The 24,794-nt window shown below is 63.8% G+C and overlaps 2 protein-coding genes across 3 annotated transcripts in view; both read left to right on the top strand.

Moving 5' to 3' along the window:
* The window catches only part of PIP5K1C (phosphatidylinositol-4-phosphate 5-kinase type 1 gamma), a 50,058-nt gene extending 41,158 nt beyond the window's left edge, over positions 1–8,900 (top strand). Inside the window, 4 exon segments of the mRNA XM_053898111.1 lie at positions 1,771–1,891; positions 3,006–3,083; positions 5,736–5,820; positions 5,977–8,900. Coding sequence (XP_053754086.1) covers positions 1,771–1,891; positions 3,006–3,083; positions 5,736–5,810 — 274 coding nt within the window. The 3' untranslated portion in view covers positions 5,811–5,820; positions 5,977–8,900.
* A 2,148-nt stretch (positions 8,901–11,048) lies between these two features.
* Positions 11,049–24,453, top strand: CACTIN (cactin, spliceosome C complex subunit). Of its 2 annotated transcripts, XM_053898092.1 has the most exons (11): positions 11,049–11,261; positions 13,177–13,209; positions 13,722–14,202; positions 17,010–17,105; positions 17,607–17,752; positions 18,618–18,780; positions 18,865–18,979; positions 21,914–22,106; positions 22,686–22,808; positions 22,937–23,223; positions 23,383–24,453. In XM_053898092.1, the coding sequence occupies exons 1-11, from the start codon at positions 11,095–11,097 to the stop codon at positions 23,871–23,873; spliced, it is 2,295 nt and encodes a 764-aa protein (XP_053754067.1). In that variant the 5' UTR covers positions 11,049–11,094; the 3' UTR covers positions 23,874–24,453. The 2 variants fall into 2 exon arrangements, with proteins under 2 accessions (XP_053754067.1, XP_053754068.1); XM_053898093.1 differs by lacking the exon at positions 13,177–13,209 and having other exon boundaries at positions 11,050–11,261.
* The last annotated feature ends 341 nt before the right edge of the window (positions 24,454–24,794 follow it).

The raw sequence follows: 24,794 nt of genomic DNA, 5'->3' as shown, positions 1-24,794 counted from the left end.
CCCCCAGAGGACATGGGGCTGGTGTCTGGGGACACCTGTGGCCAGAATCGTGCCCTGCCCCGCACGCCCCCAGAGAACCATCTGCCCCCCACGTCCATGGAGACCCTGCTGCAAGGTTTATTTAGGAGTGTCTCCCAACTTTGGAGTATTTGAAGACTGTTTTTGTTTACATTTTCAGTACTTAATCTTAGCTTTAAGTTGAAGGAAGCAGACTAGAAAATCCACGTAGATTTTAAAAACATTTAGCCTGTCTGCTAATCCACGTAGATTTTAAAAACATTTAGCCTGTCTGCTCCAATACAGATTTCGTTTTTTAAATGTTTGTTTATTTTGAGGGAGCGGGAGAGACAATGCAAGCGGGGGAAGGGCAGAGAGAGAGGGGGACAGAGGATCCGAGATGGGCTCTGCGCTGAGAGCAGACTCCGATGTGGGGTTGGAACTCACGAACTGTGAGATCATGACCTGAGCCGAAGTCGGATGCTCAACCCACTGAGCCAGCCAGGTGCCCCACAGGATTCATTGTTTAAGGTCAGCGGACGTGTGTGAACAACGTGTGTTCTCTGTGAAGGGATGGAAAGTTCTGGGGCCGCTCTGTCTGATGTATCGATCGATGGCACTCAGTTGTGTCACATCCTGGTTTCTCCTCTTTGGTGTGCTCGGTCCTGTAATTGGCATCTTGATCAAATTTTTCTTGCTTTTGCCACGATTTCTGCTTTATGTGCTTTTTAAAATTTCCATTGCGTTTCGAGAGACCTCACTTCACTCTCACAGACACACATTCCCAGGCTGCACTTTGCCATCCAGGGTTTATTTTGAGGGGCGCCGGGGCGGCTCAGTCGGTTGAGCAGCTGGCTCTTGATCTCAGCTCAAGCCGTGATCTCTTGGTTCGTGAGCTCAAGCCCCACATCGGGCTCTGCTCGGATGGCTCGGAGCCTGCCTGGGATTCTCTGCCCCTCCTCCCCCTTCTCACATTTGATGTCGCGCTCTCTCGCTCTCTATTTCTCTCTCTATCAAATAAACCTTAAAAAACAAATAAACAGTAAAAAAAAAAATAGAATTTATTTCACACGCACAGACCCGTGTGTGCACACACAGCGGCTTCTGCTACCCGTGGCTTTTTTGCCCTTAACTGAATTCTTAACAGCATAACGCGTCTTTCGGTCTTTGCCTCCAAAACAGCCCATCCTTCCAAGGGTAGAGGTGCTCCCCCATCTCAGAGCCTGTCATTCTGCTCAGGAGATGGAATCCATCCCCCGGTCACTCGGCTTAGGACACGCCTCACTTTCCATCTGGAGCCTCAGTTTCTTTCCTGTCTGTAACTCAGGAGGGTGGCAGTCCCCTCCCCAGTGGAGGCTCACTGGGTGAATTCAGGCAAGGTTCCTGAAAGGGCCTGGCGCAGAGGAAGTGCTCGGTGAAGAGGAGAAAGAGGTTCTGACCCACCATGGTGGGTGCCCGGCGTCCCTCCTCCACAGATGGGGAAACTGAGGTTCGGACGGGAAAGGACCCTCAGGGTCGCACGGGGAGTGACGGTGACGCCGGGACCTCCCGCCCACTGGTGTGTGCTCACCCGTTCGCGGGAGGGCCGATTATCTCCTGGGCCTCAGCAGTGATGGGGAGGTTTTGTTTTATTTGGCCTCCTGAGTCTTTCGCGTCTGTGCTGCCCCACTGATGAGAGGGGAGGAGGCAGGCAGGACCCTGCGGCGGGGGCTGGGGCAGGTGGCTGCCGTCCAGAGCCCTGCCCCCAGGACTCCCGTGTCCCTGTGTCCCCAGGGTGGAGGCTTCCCCAGCCTGCGCCTCTGCTGCTGCCGAAGCAGAAACGGCCAGCCAGGCCTCGGAGCCCGCCAGCCAGGCCTCGGATGAGGAGGACACGCCTGCCACTGACATCTACTTTGTAAGTCCCCTGCAGCTCCCGACGTCGCCAGGCCCTCGACCAGACGCACTCACACGCTCACAAGGCACTCCTGTGGACACAGACGCGCACTCACGGGTCAACGCGCCCCTCCGCACACTCTCGCACACCCAGTGTGCCTTCGCACACATTTACACCCACACGCTCACGTGCTGTGGGAACGCCCTGCCCCGCGCCCTCCAGGCCAGGCCACCCCACGTCAGGGGAACTGCCCTGTCCTCGAGGTCCGAGCCCCACAGGGCCCCGTAGGTCCCGGGCAGCCCCAGGGCTGGCTGCTAAGGGCTGCAGGCTGCGTGGCCCTTCTCCTGCTGGGACGGGGGTGGGGGGTACGGCCAGGTGGGTTCTGTTCTCGGGGAGGTAAGGGGACTGTGGCGAGGGGCAGGTGGGACAGGTGTGCTTCATGCTGCCAACCTCGTGGCCGAGGACTCACGGCTGCTCCTGGAGGAGGTGGGGTCTGTCGCAGCAGGAAGGGGCCTTGCCCCGGGGACCCGGGGACCCGGGACCTCTCTTCCAGAGCTGGGGGTCGCCTCCCGCCCTGCATCTCCCGCAGGTAGACAGGTTAGCTGGGCCGGGAGCCTGGGTGAGACGGGTGCCGGGTGGCCAGGTGGCCTCGTGCAGTGGAGGGGCCTGCCTGTCTCCCTCCCGGACCTATGATCTCGTCTCTGCCCCCGGGTCCTGCCGCACCGCTGTCTCCTAGCTAACACCACACTGCTGTCTGTCTTGGGGCCTCTGTCTGGCCTGGAGTCGTAACAGGTGCACTGTGTGTGCGTCCCCACCCCCGCCGTCCTCTCCCCGTCCCGGGGGGCTTGGTTTGTGTCCCATTGTGTGGATCAGTGTGCGAGGCGGCCCCGGGGCCGTGTTCGATGTGCGCGTCTGGGTCCTGTCACCTGAGCGGGCGGCCAGGCCCTGCAGGCAGCGGAGGAGGTAGCGGGCCAGAGCGGGACCCCGCCACCCCCCAGACTCACCTCCCGCTTGGCCATCTGCTTACCTGCCCCTGCCCCTGCCCCGCGCCCTCCCCACCTAACCTCCCGCCGGATTCCGTTGCCTCATCCTGTCCTCTGTTTGCTTCTTCCCCCCGCTCGCCCGGCCCGCCCAGTTCACCGATGGGAGGTACTGGATTTACTCTCCCCGGCATCGCCGACTGCGGGCCGTGACGCTGAGCTCCTCAGGGACTGTAAGTGACCACAGCAGGCCTCCAGGGAGCCCAGCCCCCGACCCAACCACCCTGGGCAGCAGAGAGCCACAGGTCCCGGCTGTCCCATGGCCTCTGAGAAGGGACTTGGGGAAGTAAGCACCTTGACCGAGACCAGCCACGTGTCCCCTGGTGATGTCACCACTGGGCCTGTAGGCACACACGGCCGGGGATAAGGGGACTTGGCCGTGGCGGCGGGGGTCTGCATCTGACCCCAGCCCCTGGCGGCCTCTGCCCCTCTCCCCAGCCCGCCCAAGGCAGGCACAGGTCAGAGGACATTGTCCCATAGTCAGACCTCGCTGCCGATGGCTCCCCAAGGGGCGTCTGCCCTGTGGAAGCAGGTGGTCACATGGGTCAGCAAAGGGACCGCAAAGCCAGGCTCTTAGCCGCAGGAGAGAGGAGGTGGTCTTTCCATACTCATTTCACAGTGGAGGGACCAAGGTCTCGGCTCCCCAGGAAGCCCACGAGGGCCCACGGTTTACATGAAATCTGGGTCCAGGCTCCCAGGCAGCCCCTGTGTCTGGGAGACACTCCTCTACGTAATGGGCTTGGGACGCTATGTGCACCTCATGCAGCAGTGGCCTGATAATTGGCATCATGAGCAATAAATGAGGGCCCAGAGAGGCCAGAAATGAGGGCCCAGAGAGGCCAGGTAACCTGCCCGGAGCCACACAGCGCTCCAAGCAGGCAGAACAGGTTGAGTATCTGAAGTAAGTTTCTGTTCTCAAGACGAGGGTCCCTCAGAGGCTCACACCCCCCAGCCCCAAATGCCTGTGAGCATCCCTGGTCACCGGCACTGAGCTAACCCGAGAGGTGGAAACCGCTTCCCCAGGCCTTCCTGCCGTGCTGTGTCCTCGTGAGTCAGGGATGCAACACCCCTAGGATGATCTAAGAGGAGGCCCCGAGGGCCCCCAGGGGAGTGCTTTGCAAAGGCTGCCTGGAGAGGGGTTGACCCTGACCTAGAATCACCGGGGTGTGGGGAGGTGGGAGAGGGAAGGCCGGGCTCCGTGGGGGGCACAGCTGAAGCCAGTGGGGGGCACCTGGGAGGAGAGGGAAGAGCGTGAGGGCTAGATGGGTGGGTCAGGCCCGAGGGCCTGCAGAGCCGGGGACCGTGTGTCCTTGCCCCACTTTAGTGGGGTCACCATGGGGTTCTGCGTCTGCTGCCCACCATCGCTTCCTTGGGCAGGCTCTTTGCAGAGTGCAGGCACAGACCCTCTTGTCCCACGTTCTTGCCCTACAGGGGCAGCTACCCTGACGTCGTCTATCTGCGGCGGCTCCCCCCCCCCCAACCCGCGCGGGGACTCTCAGGCAGGCAGCGGCTTTTGTTGTGCTGTGACCAGTAAGCAGCCGCAGGGCCTGTGTGCCCCTGCACGAGTCCATCCGCCAGCGGACAGCCCTCAGGGGGCGTGTCCCTGGGCCAGGGGCAAGAATGAGCTGGCAGAGGCGCCCCGAGGCGGCCGTGCCTCGCGCGGGTGGGGGGGGGGGGGTCTGGCCTGTGGGGGCAGGTCCGCGGCAAGAGCTTGGAGGAGGGGCAGGGTGGGGTGGGCAGAGGTGGGGGCCCCAAGGTGGGGCGGGCTCACCCAGAGAGCATAGAGGCCGCACGCTGGTGCTTGTCCTTCACGAGGCCATGAAGAAGCCACCCCTTGTAGAGGCGAGGCTGGTGGTCGGGTCGGACGTAGGAGGGGCAGGTCTGGGGGCGTTTTGGGTTGTGGCCCGGTTGGGTTTGGGGGCCGTGGACGCCCAGGGGGGCGTGGCCAGGGCAGGTGCGTGCTCAGGCTCACTGCTCCCAGCAGAGGCGGGGCAAGGGGGTAGGTCTACAGGCACTGAAGAATGGGGGGGGGGGGGGGCAGGAGAGAAGAGAAAGAAAAAGGAGAAGGGAGCTGGGGGTGGGGAGGATTCTTGTGGTGGGAGCAGACCCAGGAGGGACACGTGTGGGTGGGTGCAGAAGGCACACGTGCCCTCCCCGCCAGTCCGACCCAGAATGGCGACCCCCTTCCCCGTCACAGCCGGAAGAGCCCACCCCCTGGCTGGGCCTGTGTTGCTTGCTGTCTGGGTGGCCCGTGCCTGGGTGTCTCCGGCTATCTGTGCGTTTGGGGCATGAGGGAAACAGCCTCCACCCTGTGCCCCCGACTGCCCACATCACCGGGACCCCCAGCGGAGGTCCCCAGGGCCCTGCCCCAGCTGGCGGCCCCAGTGGCCGCGCGGCAGGCAGGACTGAGGCCGGAGCGCTGGAGCGCTGCCCCGGGGCTAGGACGGAGACGAGGGGGCGGGAGGGGGCGGGGGGAGGGCCGAGCAGGAGGGGAGGGGACAGCAAACAGGCCACGCCCCCACGCCCCTCCCTTCCCCTCCGCTGCTCCGGGCCCTGCCTGCACCCCCCACCCGTGCACCGCGCCGCGCCCTGCCGCCCACCCCGCACTGCCGCCGCTCGGCCCCGCCGGCCCGAGGGGGCCGTCCAGGTGGGGCTGGGGCCTGTCGGGGAGAGGACAGCGGGGGCTGAGCCGCCTACTCGTCGTCCGCGTTGGGGTCCGCCTCCTTATTTCTGTTTCTTCCTTCCTCCCGCCTGCCTCTCTCGCGCCTCCTCGCACCCTGCTCTTCTGCGCGCCCTTCCTGCACGTGCGCCCGCCCGCCCTGCAGCCCGCCGACGAGAGGAGCTGGGTGTACTCCCCGCTGCACTATAGCGCGCAGGTCCACCCAGCCTCCGACGGCTGAGAGCGACACAGTAAGTGCGCCCCGGCCCGCCACGCCCGGGGCCTCTCGGGCCCCGGGACAGACGGGGGAAACGGAGGCCCGGGCGGGAGGGGGCCGGTGTCTCGGGCCCTCGCGGCAGGGCGGGGGTGGGGGTGGGGGTCCTCACCCGCGCCCTTGCCTTTCGCAGTAATTTCTATGCAGTCACCGACCCAGAGCCGAGCGCTCGCTGCCGCCCTGGCTGCTTCCCGGAGGCGCCGCTCCGCACCGCCCGCCGGACCTCGCTCCACGACGGCCGCGGCCCCCAGCTCCCGTCTACTACCTACGCCTGTGAGACTGTGAACCTCCCTGAGTGTCCGATCATGTATTTATTTTGGGTCCTTACTCTTTGCACAAAGACGGCAGCACACGTGTGCTTTTTAGAAAAAGATAAAAAAGGAAAAAAAAAAAAAAAAAAGGACGTGATGGGAAAAGAAGAGAAACCACCCCACTGCACCTTGTGGTTCTTTGCTGTGCTTGAATGTGTGTCACCGAGGGAACGAGGCCAGTTGGCTTCGGGGACCTGGCGCCCTCTGAGGGGGGGGCCGGTCACCCAGGCTGAAACCCACACTCTGAGGCTCCGCCTCTCCGCTTGGCCGGGCTCCGAGGAGGGAAGGACCACGGAGTCCCCGCGGTGCCTGGGACCACAGGCCCCCCTGGCTAGGTGTTGTGGCCAGGCACGTGACATCCGTCCTTGGGGGTGGCCGACCGGTGGTCTGGGGGGCGGGGGCTCTCCACCCCGCTGATGCCTGTAATCTCTGCATCTGTTTCCCACCACCTGCCTGCCAGCTGACCTGTGAGTAGGAATGGCCGGCGGCCGCCCCTCTCGCCAGAGCTCAGGACAGTGGACTTCCCTGTGGTCCCCACACGGCCTGCTCGCTGTCCAGAAGAGGGGCCCAAGCGAAGGGCGACGTTGGCCCCAGGCCGTGGGACTTCCGGAGATCACGTCCCGGCACAGGGATCCCCCCCATGGTCAGGCTGCCTAGCTGTCCAGTTCCAGGCCCCCCAGGACTGGGATGGGTGTTTGTTTGTTTGTTTGTTTGTTTGTTTTAAGACAGCGATGCATCTGTGAGTTAAATGATAAGAGAAGAAATTCTTCGTGAAAAACAAAAATTTTCTAGTTTGTCATCTTCAGCAGGGCAGCCCCTTCCGGGCTCAGAGACCCCATCGTGTCCAGAGGGGACGGTGGGAGCCGACAGCATCGCAGGGTCTGTCCTGCCCCCACGCAAATGCACTCCCACCTCTTGAAAGGTGACACAGTGGGGGTGGCTTCCCCCTGCCCACTCTGCCCCCACTGGCTGGCTCGCTCGCTTGGGAGAGCTGGGAGCTGGCTTGGAGCAGAAGCCTCACCTGGAAGAATTTCTCCCAGCCCTGGCCTCCCTGGTGGAGAACCTGCTGATCCAGGACTTTGATTTTCCGAGTCCCTTGGGGGCTGCATAGTTTGCCGTTCCCTGTGTGGACCCCTCGTCTGCCCTCGTGTCCCCTCACCCGGCTCGCTTCGTGCACCTGGAGGGAGCCTGCTGGCCTGGCTGCTGTCCACTCCTCGCTGGAGAACCAGGTTGCATGCCGGGGGCCGTCCCCTAGCTGCTGGCACAGGGGCTCCCGGGACGTGCCAGCATGCAGCCCGAGGAAGACAGCCCTCAGACGACCCGTCAGAACAAGCCCGGTGGGTGTCCCAGATGAGAAGCAAAACTATGTCCTCTCCCTCTTGCCCAAGGAGCCTTTGTCCAGACCCTGGGCAGCATCCTCACCTGGATCTCAGACCAGCATCTGTCTGCGGGTGCCCTGGCTGCATGCCACAAGTCGCCGGTCCCTCCCTACCCCTTCCTTCAGGGGATGACGGCGGAGCAGACAGAGGTCCGAAGGTGCATCTCAGACCTTGATGACTGACACGGACCACTGTGTCACCCGGAAGCCGGTGTCAGAGCCCGTGCCTGGGCACGGATGTGACTTCTGCAGGGATGACCAGAGCAGCAGGCACAGTCCCGGAGCAGCGCGCCCTGCGTCCAGGGCTCGTCAGCCACCTGGAGCTTCAGGAGGGAGCGGGGGAGCCCTGCTGGCCCCCTTGGGCTTTCCGAATCACGGGACAAAGGCGTTGCTGGGATGCTGATACAAGAGAACTTTGCAAGCCTCCTGGATATCATAACATTTTCTATTTTTGTGCAGGTCACTAAGACCCCCTTGGAGACCTGTTTTGTGCTGGTTGCATCCTTTGTCCCTTTTCAGAGAACTGTCACGTGGATGCTAGCGTGGCCTGCAGACTGTGCCGATGGGAGGGGTTTGCTTATTTTCCGGGCAGGGGGCCGGAAGGCAAGACTTTATTTATAATGTGTAGCAAATTCATGGCCTTTCCCAGCTCCCACCCCCACCCAGAGGAAGGCTCTGGACCCAGCCAGCTGTCACCCACCCCCCCCCCCCCACCCCCAGCACAGGAATCTAAATTCCTTCGTGGCGACACCCTGTCTCCCCTCCTGGCTCATCTCTGATGGCTGCGGTCCCTGAGAGCTGAGAGCCTGAGCGCTGGCTGGCAGTCTGTGCAAAAGAAAGGCATTTCCTGAGACCGTCTAGGTGCAACTTCCTGAGAGCCCTCGCTGGCCTCTGTCCAGCCTCGCCCCCTCCCTCCACCACTTGGCTCAGTGCAATACTCCCCTTCCGGTTGGGGTCCCTTGCCATGGTACTGTCGCTGCCGCCCCCGGGTCCGCACTGCGGGTCAACGCCCTCCACCGCCTTTTCTCTGGTGGCTCCGTTGCATCGCCTGCCCCGCCCCCATCTCGTTTTTATGGTCGAACTGATTTCAAAACAACGAAACTGCAAACCTCGTGTGTCTTAATTCTCTCAGGGGGTTCCGTGTGCTCAGCCCCTATGGTCTGGTATGTGACAATCTGGAGCGCGGCCTCATCGGGCACGGAATTGCCGTCTCGCTCAAACCCAGAGCCGTGGGCACCTCTGTAACTGTGCAGCCGCTGCTGGCCCCAAATAACATATGCAGCCCTGGGCCCCCGCTCCCCATCCCCGCCACCCCTCCTTCTTTTTACGTTGGAGAGATCTCTCTAATAAATCGGGTAATAAGCATCAGCCCTCGTTCTGTTTGCCTCTGTGCGTGCCGGTGGTCTGCTGGAGAACGTGAGGACTGACTTTGAACGAGAGCAGAAGGAAACCTTGGTAAGATTTAAAATAACAGGAATGCGGTGCCTGATTGGCTCGGTCAGTTGAGCGTCCCACTTCGGCTCAGGTCATGAGCTCGCAGTCCGTGGGTTCGAGCCCCGCGTCCGGCTCTGTGCTGATAGCTTGGAGCCAGGAGCCTCCTTCAGATTCTGTGTCTCCATCTGTGCCCCTCCCCTCGTAGCACTCTGTGCCTCAAAAATAAATAAACATTTAAAAAAAAATTGTTTTAAATAACAACAGGACCTAGATGCCTTAGTAGCCGTGGCCTGCTTGGGGTTCCAGTTCAACTCAGAAAACTTGTATAATTTTCTGACATCAGTGCAGCCCAGCGTAAAAGAACAAACACTCCCCAGAGTTTGTATTCATTCTGCCAAACTTGCTCAAGTTGAGTAATGCATGGACCCCTTTTATAGCAAAAGTATTTGTCCAGGATTTCCAATCCAAGAAACGCTGCTTTGAAAGGTCCCATTTGTAAGCAGGACCTTGGAAGTCCAGTGTTAAAATCAGGATGCAGAACGGCACAGCTCGTTTATAAACTAGACGTGCAGATGAGATGATCTGGAACGTGCTCACCATCACGTCAGTTCAAAGATTAGTATTCAGATACTGTCAAAGATACATGTGCATTTTGAAAGTTACACGGCCCAGGGGCGCCTGGGTGGCTCAGTCGGTTGAGCGTCCCGACTTCCGCCCAGGTCACGATCTCTTGGTTTGTGAGTTCGAGCCCCGCGTCGGGCTCTGTGCTGACAGCTCGGAGCCTGGAACCTGCTTCGGATTCTGTGTCTCCTTCTCTCTCTGCCCCTCCCCTGCTCATGCTCTGTCTCTCAATAATAAATAAATGTTAAAAAAAAAAAATAAGAAAAAGAAAGTTACAAGGCCAGACACACACACCCCCCCCCCCCGCCCAGTCCACATCCCATGAAAAGCAGGTTTGTTATCAAGAGGTGGTCTTCTGAAAGTCCTCCCCACCAGCAGCCCCACTCTGCGCCTTGGCTCCAAGCAGAGCATGCAAAGCTAGCATTTAGGATGATGTCGTGAAGTATTCCAAGACAAACATTTGAAGAGCTTCCAACTAGGATATCAAGTACCATCCTCTGGGGTGGGCTGGGGGAGCTTGGAACAGGACTTCAGGGTCTTCCAGACCTGCCTGCTGTGGTCCATCCTCCTCACGAGTCCAGCAGGGACTCCACCAGCGTGCCCCCCGCCCCCAGCCCATCTGTCCCTGCTCAGAGCCCTCCTGTGACACCCCAGCACCCACAGAACAAAGCTGCCCCAACCTAGTTCAGATCCCAGCTCCATGTTGCCTCGTTGGGGCTGTGGGGGCACTGTTTATTAAAGTGACTTTCCATCTCTGAGCCCCAGTTTTTACTGTCCGTAAAATGGGTGTTGACGGTTAATTCGTGGAGTTATCCAAGTTTGTTTTTTTTTTTTTAACTTAACCCTTGAAACACATAGGTATTCATTTCGAGCGATGGAAATATGATGGTCGCTCTCAAGGGTCGGCCCAGCCTCAAGGCTCTTCATTCTCCGACCTGGTTTCAGTTCGTCGCCTTCCGTCGCCTTCCGGAGCAGTCTGGACTCAACCGACGACCTCGCAGCTTCACGCCCGCACCGGCTTGAGACCTCGCTAGCGTGGCTCGCCTCCCCTGGCCCCGCCCCCAGACCACGCCTCCTCTTGGTCCCTCCCTGGGGGCCCCGCCCACGTCGGCTCCACTTTCCCTCGGAGCCCATTGTTCTTGGTCCCACCTCCCCAGGCTCCGCCCCGCTCGCAGTTCCTGGTTCGCTCTGGCTCCGCCCACGGCTCCTAGCCCCGCCCCCCCACCAAGGCGCGAGGACCCACGTGGGGCTACCCCTAGCACTGCCTAAAGGGCGAGCCCCCAACCCCGGAGACGAAAGTCCGGCAGAAGTCCGTCACGCGGGCCACGTTTGAGGGCAGTGGGGAAGTTACGGGGAGTCGGAGTCCCCGCGGGATGGGGCGGCGAGATAGGTTTCCATCTCCCGGCTCAGGCGCGGACGGGGCAGCCAGGCGCGCGCCGCAGGGGAAGAAGGCCCCCGGCGCAGGCCCCGGATATTTGTGTCAGCTCTGCCGCCACCGTCTCAGCTGATGGGTCGGGACACACGCTCGCGCTCGCGGTCGGCTGGTCGCAGGGGCCGCAGGCAACGGAGCGGGAGTCGGAGCCGAAGTCGGAGCGGGAGCCATGAGCGGCGAGACCGCCGGCGCCGGGACGACGAAGTACGGCGCAGGCGGAGGCGGCAGAGCCGGGAGCGCAGGTGAGGGTCTCTGCGTGAACAGCGCTGGGGATCCGGCTCCCGCCCTCGGGGAGCCAGAGACCCACGGATTAGTCAGAGAGGGCTTCCTGGAGAAGGGGACGTCCGAGTACGAGTCGCAGTTCACCAGGCAGCGAAAGGGAGGCGAGCGGCGTTCCAGGCAGGGCACCTGGTGGTTGGAGGGAACGGAAGGAGCGCAGCGAGCGAGGCGGGACGGGAAGGGGAGTAGGAGACGAGGTCGGAGCGGTAAGAGGAGATCGGATCGTGCAGTTTTGTGTGCCGTGGTGACGGGGTTGGCCGTTGCTCGGAGGCAGGCAGGGAGCCATGGGGAGGTTTTTGAGCAGAGCGATGGGGTCTGACTTACTTTGTGGAACTTCCTCCGGTTTTCGCGTGGAAAAGGGACTGAGGAGGCTGGCTGGGATGACAACAGGGAGGGGGAGGAGGAGGAGGAGGATGGTGCAGTTGTCTAGGCAACAGACGGCGGTGGCTGTCAGAGAGGAGGCGGTGGGAGGCTCGGTGGGGAAACGGGTAGGTCTGAGAGGGATTTCATGAGTCGGGGCGGCAACACTTGCTCTCGGAAGTGGGTGTCAGACGAAAGAGCTGTTGATGACAGGTGGCAGGACTGGGTTGACTCCTAGGACCTGGGTCTCAGCTTCCACGCGGCCAGCAGCCCCTTTCTTTTGGAAATGGGACACCTGGCCAGATTTGGCTGGAGTCTCCTCCGGCATAGAGGGACGAGAACGGTGCCAGGGACCAACTTCCAGACCTAGGTCCCGGGATGTGACCCGTGACGTTCAGGCCAGTCCCTGCCCCACTGTGGCCCAAGTTTCCTCAAGATCTCCATGGGGGCTTTCCCAGCATGCCCAGTCTCCCGTCCCTTGGGCCCGTTCACCCCATGGCCAGAGTGGCTGTAGTCAGACATGGTTGATTTCCCTCTACATTTGAGAAGGTGGTTTTTCCTTTTTTGAGTCTCCTAGGATCATTGCAACCCAGGAATTCCAAAAAGTTACAAGCCTGTGACTCCAAGACTCCATAGCCTGTGAACCAAGAATAGTTTTTACATTTTTATTATATTTTTTTCCTTTAATGTTTATTGTTGAGAGAGAGAGAGAGAGACAGAGACAGACAAAGGGCGAGCAGGGGAGGGGCAGGAAGAGAGGGAGACACAGAATCGGAAGCAAGCTCCAGGCTCCGAGCTGTCAGCACAGAGCCCGATGCGGGGCTCGAACTCACAAACTGTGAGATCATGACCTGAGCCGAAGTCAGATGCTTAACCGACTGAGCCACCCAGGCGCCCCAGTTTTTACGTATTGAAATGGTGAGGAAGCAGTCAAAAGGAGTATCTCATGACATGTGGAAATTGCATGAGATCTCCGAATATATTCAGGTTTTGGCGTGCACAAGTGAAAGTGTATTGGGACCCAGCCGTGTCCCTTTGTTCCTGTCTGTCCGGGGCTGCTTTCGCAGTAGGGACAGCACAGTGGTGTCCTAGACCGTCTGGCTCTTTACAGAGAAAGCTTGCTGACCCTGGTTGGGGTCCCTGGTGTTGGTGTTTTCCCCACTGGTTCACGTACAGCGGGAAGCCTTGTCGTGCCTGCATGTTTTTCGTTTGCTGTTTTCTGGTGTTTGAGTTACAAGAATCAGTCATCCTAGGTCTGTAATTCGAGTCGATGTGGTTTATGAAAATTGGATCGAATGCGTAGTCTGCACGTAGGGACTCCCGAGAAATTGGTTTCCAGGGTGTAGGCTTTTTCACCGAGCTTCGTAGGTGGAGCATTTAACAAAATAAAGAAATTTGGTTGTTGCTGTACACATTCAGAGGGCCCCGAGCATTAAAGAATCTATCTCTAGGGCTCGCACATTCCATCCCCTGCCCAGTGTCTTTCCTGGCTCTTCATTCCACTTCTCTCTTGCCCAGCTTGCGGGACCAGTGTAAACACCACCTTCTCCTGTAAGCTCTCTCTTGTCGCCTTGGACAGATCAGGTCCTCTGGTTCCTACACTTAGAGCTTCTGTGCCATCTGGCCCCAGCCTGCCTCGCTGCCCTCACTTCCTTCCTTCCTCACTCCCCCCTGTTCACGCTCTTCTCCAGCCACATGGGCCTCCACACTGCTTCTTGAACACGCCGAGTAAATTCCTGCCCCAGGGCCTTTGCTCTTGCTGTGACTGCTGCCCAGATCACTTTCTCCCTGTAGCCCCCTCCCCCACATTGTCCAGTTGCCTCCTCAGATCTGCATCCACTAACGCTAAGTCACTCTTCTTTGTGACTCGTAGCACTGTCTAGGGTCACGCTGCGTGTTTATCTGTTGACGTGAGCCTCCCAAAGGCGGGGACCCTGGGTGGCACTGCTGGTCACCGCTGTGTCCCCAGAACCTAGAACAGCGCCTGGCATAGCAGGTGCTCGGTGAACATCTGTCAAACAAAAGACTGGCAGCGAGCGCACCTTTGCGGGTTCCCTCCCCAGGTCGGGTTCGGACGAACACCGGTGGCGGCGGCGAAGGCGGCAGAGCCAGAGTCCGCCGCCCCCACGCTGGCGCTCGCGGGGCCGGTCCTCCCAGTCTGACTCCGATGACGAGCGCCAGGAGCAGCAGCGGGGCCGGTGGGCCCGCCGGCGGCGGACGCACTCTTGGTCCCCGGGCGCCTCGGCGTCCGGCTCGGCCTCCCCGGACCGCTCCCAGAGCCCTCGGGAGGCGGCGGCGGCCCTGAACCACCAGCACAGCCTGCAGGAGCGGCTGCGGCTGCGGGAGGAGCGGAAGCAGCAGGAGGAGTTGATGAAGGCCTTCGAGACCCCCGAGGAGAAGCGGGCCCGGCGGCTGGCCAAGAAGGAGGCCAAGGAGAGGAAGAAGCGGGAGAAGATGGGCTGGGGGGAGGAGTACATGGGCTACACCAACACCGACAACCCTTTCGGCGACAACAACCTCCTGGGCACCTTCATCTGGAACAAGGTGAGTCCGGGGCCCGGCGCGCGGCCCGGGTGGGGCGCTGCCCTCAGGGGTGTCTTCCGTCCGCACGCGCGCTCACGAGCCCCGGCCTCTGGGGCCTTTGCGTCGCTCGCCCAAGGCGGGATTCCGGTTACAGATGCTCCGTGGTCCCCGTCGCCAACACCTCGTTCTCGACGAAAGTTACACACGGTCCCTTACCCGCCAGTCGCGCCTCGCGCTTGTGACTGAGAGCACGGCGTTCCCTCCCTCGCAGCCCTGGAGGCTGCGCCTCTGCGCCCTGCGCCTCTGTGTCCCGCTTTCTGCCTCCTTCCGAGGACACCAGTCATCAGCTGGGAGACTGTTTAGGTCCCATGTGACCTCGTCTTAACTAATTACACCCGCAGAGACCCTGTTTTAAAGGTCTCCACGGGTTCCCGGGCTGGTGAGTGGACGGATCGTTTTGGACACAGCTTCACGCTAACCCAGCACCCACTCGTCGTGGGGGGTGAGAGCGGGCAGGGAGGGCCTGGGGGCGCCAGAGCAGGCGGCCACGGTCAGATGCCAGGGGTCCGCCGCTCACCGCATGCGCTCCAGGCACCGTCTCTAGCCTTTGTCTTGAACACACAGCCCACCTCGGGGCGCCTGTGCTCGCCATTCCCCGACCCGGGACCCTCCCACCTCTTTCTCTGGCTGGTTCTTTCTCCTTCCTGAGGATCTCAGCTCACCCGTTCCCGCCTCTGAGGGCCTGCCCGGCCCCCTCGGCCCCACGGGTGCTCTTCCTCTCGGTGCGGCCTCGCCCTCCCTAGCGCTTTACTAGCAAACGTGTGCCGTGCGCCCGCTGGTGCTGGAGGCCGTGTGGGCCCTGGCGGGCGTCAGCGAGCAGGAGAGAGATCCCGCGGAGCCAGCCGTCTCGTGGGGGAGAGCCTGTCGAGAAGCAGATTAGCAGAGCGCGCAGAGGAGAGAAGGCAGGCAGGTGTCGGGATGCCCTGGCTGTAGTTTGAAATCAGCCAGTCCGGGGCGCGTGGGGGGCTCAGGCGGTTGAGCGTCCAACTTCGGCTCAGGTCACGATCTCACGGCTTGTGAGTTCGTGAGTTCAAGCCCCACGTCGGACTCTCTGCTGTCCTGTGTCTTCCTCTCCCTCTGCCTCTCCCGACTCGTGAGTGTGCATTCCCTTCCTCTCTCTTCCTCTCTCTCTCCCCCTCAAACATAAAATAAATAAACATTAAAAGTAGGATAAGCCAAGCCACGAGGCACCTGGGTACCTCAGCTGGTTGAGCGCCGACTCCTGATTTCAACCCAGGTCATGATTTCACAGTCATGAGATCGAGCCCCAAGTAGGCCTCTGCCCTGAGCGTGGAGCTCGCTTGAGATTCTCTCTCTGCCTCCCTCCCTCTCCCTCCCCAGCCCCCTCCCCCATTTGCGCTCACTCATCCAAAAATAAGATAAGCGGGTCCAGAGAGGTCTCGTGGCAAAGCTGACATCTAAACACGGGGTCTGATCCATAACGTGTGATTCCTGCCAGGCCGTGAGCTCCGCAGGGCAAGCTCTGTCCCCAGAGCCTGGCTCACGGTCGGCACTCAGTGAGCGTCAAATGAGCGAGCTTGCTGTGATTTGCACGTGCGTGTGCTCAGATATTTTCCCTAGTGTTTCTTGGAGCCGCAGCGGCCCTGGAGAGTTGGCCCCACGGGAGGCCGTCGGCCCCTCCTGTGATGAGCACGTGGGGGGTCGGCCCCCCGCTCAGCCTCTGAGGCCTGTCCGGGCAGGCCCACGGTTTGGGCAGCACCAGCGCTTGTCCCCCCGTCCCGGGGCCACGGGCTGGCGGAGTGGGCAGGCGCTCTGTGCCCGGCCTTGCTCACAGCGCTCTCCCTGAGCCGACTCTCCCTGCTGCGGCCGCCCGAGGTCTCCCGCGGTGAGAGACGGAGCATGATTGGAACTGGGCCATCCAGCTTCGCGTCCGTGCCCTGGGCTGCCGTTCTGCGTGGCCGTAGGGGCGAGAAGTCCGGTCACCGTTAACGCCTGAGGCGGCAGCCCAGGCTGAGGCTGGGGAGGCCAGGGGGTGGCACGGGCGTCAAGGGGTGGCCCCAAACCAGGCAGCGCAGGTGTGTGTGTGGCGGTGGGGGGGGGGGGCGGGGGCGTCCTCGAACAGCCCTCGGAGCCGGGTCGGTGGGGGAGCGCTCATCCGGTAGTGCGGGCTGGGCACCCGGCTAGGGCAGGAGCTGTGATGTCGGAGTCCTCGAGGGGTCTGCAGACCCTGCGCCCCGAGCGCCCTCCAGGAGGTGAGGACACGGGGAAGGAGCGTTTGTTGTGGGGCGTGGTGTCCCAGGGGTCTGTGAGCACGGGGACCACAGTGCCCCTCCTAGCGACGCGGGCTTTCCGGCGCTGTCCCGCCCCTGCTCGCTCGCATCGGGCGTCGGACCTGCCGAGGGCGTGAGCACCCCGAGCTGGCGCAGCTGGGCTTCTGCGTGCAGCAGCCTGGCAGGTCCCGGGTGGGGTGCTCCCGTGAGTGACGCTCGGGAGCCCCCGGGGCGGGCGGCCACCTCCCCGCTGCACGTTACTGCAGGGGCTGCCCGTGCCGGAGGCTGCTCTAAGCGGTCCTGTCACGCTGGTTCTGGGAACGCTAAGGGGGCTGCGTCTTCGGAGGAGGTCAGGGCGCTGTGGCCGCAGGCACGTCACTCCTCGGGGCCGGACCCCCTTACCTGCAAAGCCGCCGCTCGGCCTGCCGGATCCGCGTCTGGGTCTCGGAGAGGGTGGCACAGGGGACCCCGGGGCGGTGCCCGGGAAGGCGGGACGGAGGCGCCTCTGCTCAACGGGCATGTGCTTGGCCCTTCCAGGCCCTGGAGAAAAAGGGGATCGGCCACCTGGAGGAGAAGGAGCTGAAGGAGCGGAACAAGAGGATCCAGGAGGACAATCGCCTGGAGCTGCAGAAGGTGGGGTTGCCCCTGGCCGGCCTGCACGGGGCCGGCCTTCCCTCGCGAGGGCCTGAGGCTGGCCCACCCTGGCTTAAGTGAAGGACCGACCCGGTGGGTGGACACAGAAACCCCCGGGGAGGCTGGCTTCAGACACGGTTGGATCCAGGGGTGCGGGCTGCGTCTCCAACCAGCCGTCTCCTCCCACCTCTCCGAGGGCCCCGTGACTTCTGGGCCTTGCTCTCAGACGCCTCCTTCGGTGTGGGGGGGGGGGGGTGCCAGAGTGGTCTCGGCTGCTCCTGGCTGCCGTGCCTCCAGCAGAAAGAAGCTCCTCGGCCCGAGGGTCCATCTGAGGCCTCAGGCTTCCCTGGCCGGTCCGCGTCCAGGGCCGGGGCCGGGCCCGGGCTGTAGTCCCACTCCGGACCCCAGGGTCCCCCGTGGCCCTAGAGGGTGCAGGGCAGGCCCCACAAGACCCCCGGCCAGGCCCACCTGCAGCACCCCGTCCTCCCCATGCGCCTGCAGGTAAAGCAGCTGCGGCTGGAGCGCGAGCGGGAGAAGGCCATGCGGGAGCAGGAGCTGGAGATGCTGCAGCGGGAGAAGGAGGCCGAGCACTTCAAGACGTGGGAGGAGCAGGAGGACCACTTCCACCTGCAGCAGGCCAAGCTGCGGTGCGCCCCGCCCCCGCCCGGAGCCCCGTCTGCCCCGGGGCCTTTGCACGGGCCCTTTGCTCCGCTTGCGATCTCCCGCCCTTCGGATTTCCACCCGCTGCCTCCCCGGGGAGTCCCTGCCTGCCCCTTGTTGCGTGCACCACTTCCTGTTTGCTCCTCCCTCCAGCCTGTCACTGATGCCCCCCCCATCTCCTCCTGTCTCCCGCATTGAGTTGTGTGCCGAGGAGACCTCCGAATGATCCTTGCTCCGTGTCGCGGTGCCACATGAGCTGAGCCAGGTGCCGGGCCCCTCGCGGTACCGACCGTGGCTCTCCCTCTGCACGCTGCAGCCCGCGGGGCCACGTGCTCATCAGCCCGGTTTACAGACGGGGAACGCGAGGTTCCTGGGGGCAGGGGAACGCCTGAGGCCACATGGCAGGTGTCTGAGCCTCGGTGGCGCGTGCGCACCAGGAGCCTGCTCCCAGCTCCTCTGTCCTGCTGCCCACCAGCTGCACCAGCCCCTGGGGCTCGGACCTACCTGGTTCCGGGGCTCCCCTGGGGTAGGACAAGTGTCCGTTTCTGACACGCGTCCCCCTGGGTGTGGCACTGATGCTTCAGACCCTCCCCTGCCCCTGGGGGAGCAGATCTTCCACTAGAAGGAGGTGGTTGTCTCTGCCCCTCTGGCCCCGGCCTGTGTCTTCCGACCGCCCAATGCCCCCTCTTCCAGGAAGACCTCCTTGTCCCCCACCCCCTGCAGGCCAGGCTCTTCCCCTGGCGCCCACACGAGCCACCCCCCCACTCCACCCCACCCCCGAAGCAGGGTCTTCAGGAGGTGGGGGGGGGGGGGCCTCCTGGGTCCTGACGCCACCTCCCTGCTCCCTGGCAGCTCCAAGATCCGCATCCGGGACGGGAGGGCCAAGCCCATCGACCTGCTGGCCAAGTACATCAGCGCCGAGGACGACGACCTGGCCGTGGAGATGCACGAGCCCTACACCTTCCTCAACGGCCTCACCGTGGCCGACATGGAGGACCTGCTGGAGGACATCCAGGTGCCGCCCGTCCCCGCCGCCCCGCCCCGCTCCCCCCCGGCGCCTCACCGCCCCTCACCGCCCCTCTGTACCTTCCGCCTCCAGGTGTACATGGAGCTGGAGCAGGGCAAGAACGCGGACTTCTGGCGGGACATGACCACCATCACGGAGGACGAGATCGCCAAGCTCCGCAAGCTGGAGGCCTCGGGCAAGGGCCCAGGTAGCCCCGCGCCGCGCTCTTGGGGGGCCCGTATCCGGGCGCCGGTGGGCTGGGAGCTGTCTCAGCCCGGGGCTCTCCGCCTGCCTCGGTTTCCCCATCGGGGACCTTCAAGGCCTCTCCGGGAGCCACCAGGGGGCAGCGGCGGGCTGCAGCAGGAGCCCCAGGAGCTTGGCCCCCGCGGCTCCCCCTCGGGGGGGGGGGGGGGGGGGGTGCTCAGCCCAGGGCGGGGACTCCCTTCCTTCAGAGATCGCTTGGCGTCTGCGCTGGGCTTCCCGGGAGTGGCGCCAGCAGGGGCCCGTTTTGTTCGGTTTCAGGTTTTTGCCAGAAGCTTGGTGTGTTCGAGGGAGGGCGGCACCCCGCTTGTCCACTTGTCCAGGAAGCCCCTAGAGCCCCGGTCTCTTGAATCTGGTGTTCTTTCCTAATTCGCTTTCCTTTCCCTCCAGAGGGTTCCGCGTGGTGTCCAGGGAGGTGACCCTGGGGGGGTGGGGGAGGGTTGTCCTGGGCCCTGGGCGTACTGAGCAGCGGCCCTGACCCCCGCCCTCCCATTGTCAGGAGCCCCCCCAGTCGTGACAGCCACAGATGTCCCCAGACATCACCTGGTGTCCCCTGGGGGCAGCATCACCCTGGGTGAGACCCCTGTTCTAGAAGCTGCTGACCGACCGTGCTCCTCTCTCTTCCCCCCCTTCCACCCCCAGGGGCCTGGAGTGCCTGCCCCCCACCCCTCCCCCAGGCCCACGTAAATGCCCTTGTTGCTCAGCCCAGGTTGGGGGGACGGCTTCCTCTTAGGAAAAGGAGGAATGTCTTTCGTCATGTTTGTTAAGTGCTGTTTTGTTTCCCTGCGCCCTCTCAGCCAGCACATCCTGCAGTAACTTCTGGAGAAAGAAGGAAATCCTTTGCTCTGGGAAACGTGCGGAGCGATTTCCCTTGGGGGCAGTGAGGCCCTGGGTGTAGACCTCTGGGCGGAAGGGCCCTGACTGCCACAGGTGTGGCTCTGGGCACAGATCCAGGCCCGGGCCTCCCGCGGAACTGGGGAGGCGGCCAGACCCCCCAGAGGGTCCCCTCGGCGACCCCGGGCCTCCTTCCCCCTCGTCCCTGTGCGCGTCGTCTGTCACCCCGCACTGCCTCCTCACTCTCTCGTGTCGGAGCCCCTCTTTACTGTCCCACGTCCCCCTTTCTTGTGCTTTGTCCCCTCGTCGTGTGGGACACATCCGCCAGCAACTCGTGGGGGAGGGCGGGAAGTTCTTGGACAGCGTGTAGTTTGGGAAACGGGTCACGTCTGTGCTCTGCCAGGTGACGGGGGCGGGGCGCTCCCCAGACACAGAAGACCCTGACCCACCGGCTGTGGAAGAGCGAGGGCCACCCTGCCGGGGTCCCCTGCGCCGAGTCCCCCGTCGTGTCTTGCCAGCTGCCGATTCACCCCCTTCTGTGGCCGCTTCCCTTCTCTCAGTGACAGCAGAGGCCCTTCCGTCCACTGTCCCTCCTCCCCTGTCCTGGCTGGGGTCCCAGCTGGCTCCGGGTGTCCTCAGAGATGCGCTTGTGCTTCCGTTTCTCTTTTCGGCCTGATCTCCAAGATCGTTCCCGGAGACGCGCAGAGCATGTGTTGTGCTTGTAAATTAAGTTGGGCTTTTTCTTTCGTCTTTAAGGGGAAAGTCTACCTGGACGTGGGCGCGCAGCAGTGTGGGTGTTGCGGCGGGGGGCCCCATTACCGCTCCCTGTGGGTTCTCCCCAAGCCGCTGTCCCAGAGCCCTCCGTCCCCCGCCTGGACCCAGCCAGGCCCCGCGGGATGCTGGGGCGGCATCCGAACCCGCGACTCGATCTCTACACCGCGGTGTGGCAGAGCGGGGCTTGTGGGGGGCGTGAGCTGTGCGGGTGTGCACGGGGTGCGGCCCTGCCGGCGGGAGGCAGCTTCGGTGCCCTGCCGTTTCTGTATGGTCTGAGACAGGGCTGCCTGGGGCCATCCAGGTGGCGGCAGAGGGGACGAGTGTCTAGATGCTGACTCGGGGGTCCCACGGTGGTTGCCTAGAGGGACTTGGGTCCTTTTTGAGCCTGTCTGCTCTGCTGGAGCCAGTGTCTAATGGCCGTGGTGTCAGAAGCCGGTTCTTAGCCGGGAGCACGTGTCACCCCGCACGTGCCAGAAGCTGCACGCCGAGTTCTCGCAGTGCTAGGAGGCAGCAGTCAGAAGCCCAGCAAGGTCCCTGCCCTGGGGAAGCCACTAATCAGGCATCCAGGCCAAGGGGAGCAACCAGGTGGTCCAGGGAAGGCTTCCCGGTCCACAGGGTTCTCGACTGGTGGGGTCTGGGAGGCAGGCTGGATGAGGAAGAGCATGTTACTGCTGGGAAGCAACGTATGTGCAAAGGCCCTGGGGCAGGGCTCAGTGCGTTTGAGGAGCGACAAGGAGGCTGCAGGCAGGGTCAGGTGGCACCCAGCCCTGCCCTCAGGGGCTTCTCAGTCTGAAGCCGGGGGCATGTCCCTGTGTCCCCAGCTAAATCTGGATGGGACCGAGAAGGGGCGGGCTTACCTTCTGGGGCGGTGTTGGGATTTCCCCGCAGTGCCTGGGAAAGGAGCTGCTCTCCTTACTAGGGGAAACTGAGGCCCAGAGAGGGTGAACTATTTACCCAAGATGCAAAATCTGAACTCCTGAGAGTCTGGCTGGCGGGCGATCCATCCCTCCTCGCTCTTCCAATGCGGGTGGGGGCGCAGTGCTGGCTGGGAGTTGGCAGACCCGGACGCCAGGCTGGGAAATGTCCGCCCGGCAACCCCAGCCCCACTCAGAGCCTTCCCGACTAGGATCCGCGGCCCGGTGCCCGCTCCGTGTTAGCAGGGTCCGGCCAGGGTCAGGGGAGGAGCCGTGTGGGCCAAGGGAAGGGTCGGGAGCCCTGCCGCCGCCCCCCTCCCCCCGCTGAGCGCCCCCTCCTCCCCCCCCCCCCCCCGCAGGTGAGCGGCGAGAAGGGGTCAACGCCTCGGTCAGCTCTGACGTGCAGTCGGTCTTCAAGGGGAAGACGTACGGCCAGCTGCACGTCATCTTCCAGGGCATCGAGGGCAAGATCCGGGCCGGGGGCCCCAACCTGGACATGGGCTACTGGGAGAGCCTGCTGCAGCAGCTTCGAGCCCACATGGCGCGCGCCAGGTCCGCGGCACGTCACGCCGGCGTCACTGAGCCGCCCCGCCCCTCCGGCCCGCTGGACACGCCCGCCGGGGGCGGGGCCTGCGCAGGAGGGTGGGGGGGGGGGGGTCAGCTGGCATCACGCGGGCCCCAGGCCCGCTGTTCCCTGCACGCCACCCCACCCCCCCCCGCGCGCCTTCTGCCCACTGCGCACCCTCCGTGTACAGATTCTCGGCGTGTTTGGCCGCGCTGTGTAAACACGGCCCTGTGTGCTGCTGACTGCGGCGACATGTCTAAGTTTATTCTCCTCGCCGCCCCCGCGTCCCGTGTGCCGTTCAGCCCGGCTCGGTGGCTCGCGAGGCGCACGAGTCCCCCGAACCCCCCGTTCCCCCGTTCAGGGACTCGGTCCTCCCAGCAGGGTCTGTGGCCTTGAGTCCCAAACCCGGACCCGGACGCCCCGCCCCACCCCCACCCTCCACACCCCTGGCCCCCAGGCTCCAGGTCCTCCCTCTGAGTGAAAGGGGGTCATGAGATCGGGGGGGGGGGGGGGGGGGCGGGGGACAGGGCCCCGGGCGTGGGGGTGACCGCCGGCCGGCGTTGCAGGCTCCGCGAGCGGCACCAGGACGTGCTGCGGCAGAAGCTGTACAAGCTGAAGCAGGAGCAGGGTGTGGAGAGCGAGCCTCTGTTCCCCATCCTCAAGCAGGAGCCCCCGTCGCCCGGCCACAGGTAGGTCGCCGGAGGTGCCCCCTCCACCCCGCGGCCGGGGACCTCCGCAGGCCCCGCCCCCCGCGACCTCCCCGCCGCCCGCCGCCGTCCCTCCCGTCTCGTCTCCTCTCGTCTCGTGTCCTCCGCAGCCTGGAGCCTGAGGACCCTGCCCCGACCCCACCCGGGCCCTCCTCCTCCGAGGGCGGCTCGGGGGAGCCGGAGGCGGAAGGGGCGGCCCCCGCGGAGGGCGAGGCGGACGGGGAGGCCGTGCTCATGGAGGAGGACCTGATCCAGCAGAGCCTGGACGACTACGACGCGGGCAAGTACAGCCCCCGGCTGCTCACGGCCCACGAGCTGCCGCTGGACGCGCACGTGCTGGAGCCCGACGAGGACCAGCAGCGCCTGCAGCTGTCCCGGCAGCAGCTGCAGGCCACAGGTGACCCCGAGCCCCTGGGGGGGCCCCGCCCCCGCCCCGCCCCCGCCCCGCCCCCACCCCGCCCGCCTCCGGTCTCGGAGCACGGCCTCCCCGGAGGCCGAGCACGGTCTCGGAGGTCGGGGCACGGAAGGGGCGGCTGACGCGCGGCCCCGCCCGCAGGGGACGCGAGCGAGAGCGCGGAGGACATCTTCTTCCGGCGGGCCAAGGAGGGCATGGGCCAGGACGAGGCGCAGTTCAGCGTGGAGATGCCGCTGACCGGCAAGGCCTACCTGTGGGCCGACAAGTACCGGCCGCGCAAGCCCCGCTTCTTCAACCGCGTGCACACGGGCTTCGAGTGGAACAAGTACAACCAGACGCACTACGACTTCGACAACCCGCCGCCCAAGATCGTGCAGGGCTACAAGTTCAACATCTTCTACCCCGACCTCATCGACAAGCGCTCCACGCCCGAGTACTTCCTGGAGGCCTGCGCCGACAACAAGGACTTCGCCACCCTGCGCTTCCACGCGGGGCCGCCCTACGAGGACATCGCCTTCAAGATCGTCAACCGCGAGTGGGAGTACTCCCACCGCCACGGCTTCCGCTGCCAGTTCGCCAACGGCATCTTCCAGCTCTGGTTCCACTTCAAGCGCTACCGCTACCGGCGGTGACGGCCGGGGCCCCTCCCGCCCGGACTGGCCCACCTCTCCCCGGGCCCTCCCCGCGCGCACGCTCGCCTTCCCCGGGGGAGCCCCCCCCCGCCTGGGAGAGCCGAAGGCGGGCCGGCCGGGCCGGCCCGGGGTCCTCACACGCAGGACGGGGCGGGGGAACTGCGGCCCGAGCCCTGCCCCACGGCACCCGCCCTGAGCTGGGGGTGCCAGGCCTTGGGGGGGGGGGGCGGGGGCGAGTCCAGGGCGGCTGCGGGACCCCGCCCCCTCCACCCCCGCACTCTGGTCCCCCATCCGGCCCCGCCCCGGTGCTGGTGCGGGTCAGGCCTCCCCGGCCTCTGGGCGTGCAGCTGCGGTGCCCCCCATCGGGCCCGGGTGCCCCCCCCGCCCACGCTGGGACAGCCGCGCTCCTGGAGATCCTCTCTCGGCCACCACGGAGCTGCCTCCGCGTTTCTGCGGGCCTGACAGGTGCGGCCGCCGCTGGGTCACACGCTGCCAGCGGTGGGGGAGGGGGCGCCCCAGGAACGTTTCTTTCAACGTTTTGTTACAGAGACGTCTCCGTGGGAAGGGGGGCCAGCCCCACCTGGGCTCCTCGGCCGGCCCACCCGGACGCCCCGGAAAGATTTTAGGTTGTTTCTCTAAAATGACTTTTTTTAAAGTGTGGGGAAATACCTTATTTTCACTTAATTGGCCTATTCACAGAGTTGCATGTTTTTTTAATAAACACTTTATTTTAGAGTACTTCTACATTTTCAGAAGCTCTGCAGACCGGCGCCCCCCCCACCGCCCCGCCCCGCAGCCAGCAGTCCGGCCGGTAACGTCCTGGGGAGCGACGGGAGCCACGGCGGGCGCGTCGCAACCGAGGCCCTCAGCACAGCCAGGGAGACCTTTTCTTGGTTAATTTTTTAGTTTTTAACTGTTGGC

The sequence above is a fragment of the Panthera pardus genome, unplaced genomic scaffold (assembly GCF_024362965.1).
Source record: "Panthera pardus isolate Hobbes unplaced genomic scaffold, ASM2436296v1 HiC_scaffold_8, whole genome shotgun sequence".
In the NCBI taxonomy this organism is placed as follows: domain Eukaryota; kingdom Metazoa; phylum Chordata; class Mammalia; order Carnivora; family Felidae; genus Panthera; species Panthera pardus.
The sequence above is the reverse complement of the archived record's forward strand: the minus strand, read 5'-3'. Positions and strand labels throughout refer to the sequence as shown.

Bases quoted from the DNA above. Each gene is read 5' to 3' on its own strand.
- CACTIN (XM_053898092.1), top strand. From the start codon at position 11,095: ATGGGTCGGGACACACGCTCGCGCTCGCGGTCGGCTGGTCGCAGGGGC. The intron at 13,210-13,721 runs GTAAGCTCTCTC...TTCCCTCCCCAG, and splicing joins TGTAAACACCACCTTCTCCT to GTCGGGTTCGGACGAACACC. The intron at 17,106-17,606 runs GTGGGGTTGCCC...ATGCGCCTGCAG, and splicing joins ATCGCCTGGAGCTGCAGAAG to GTAAAGCAGCTGCGGCTGGA.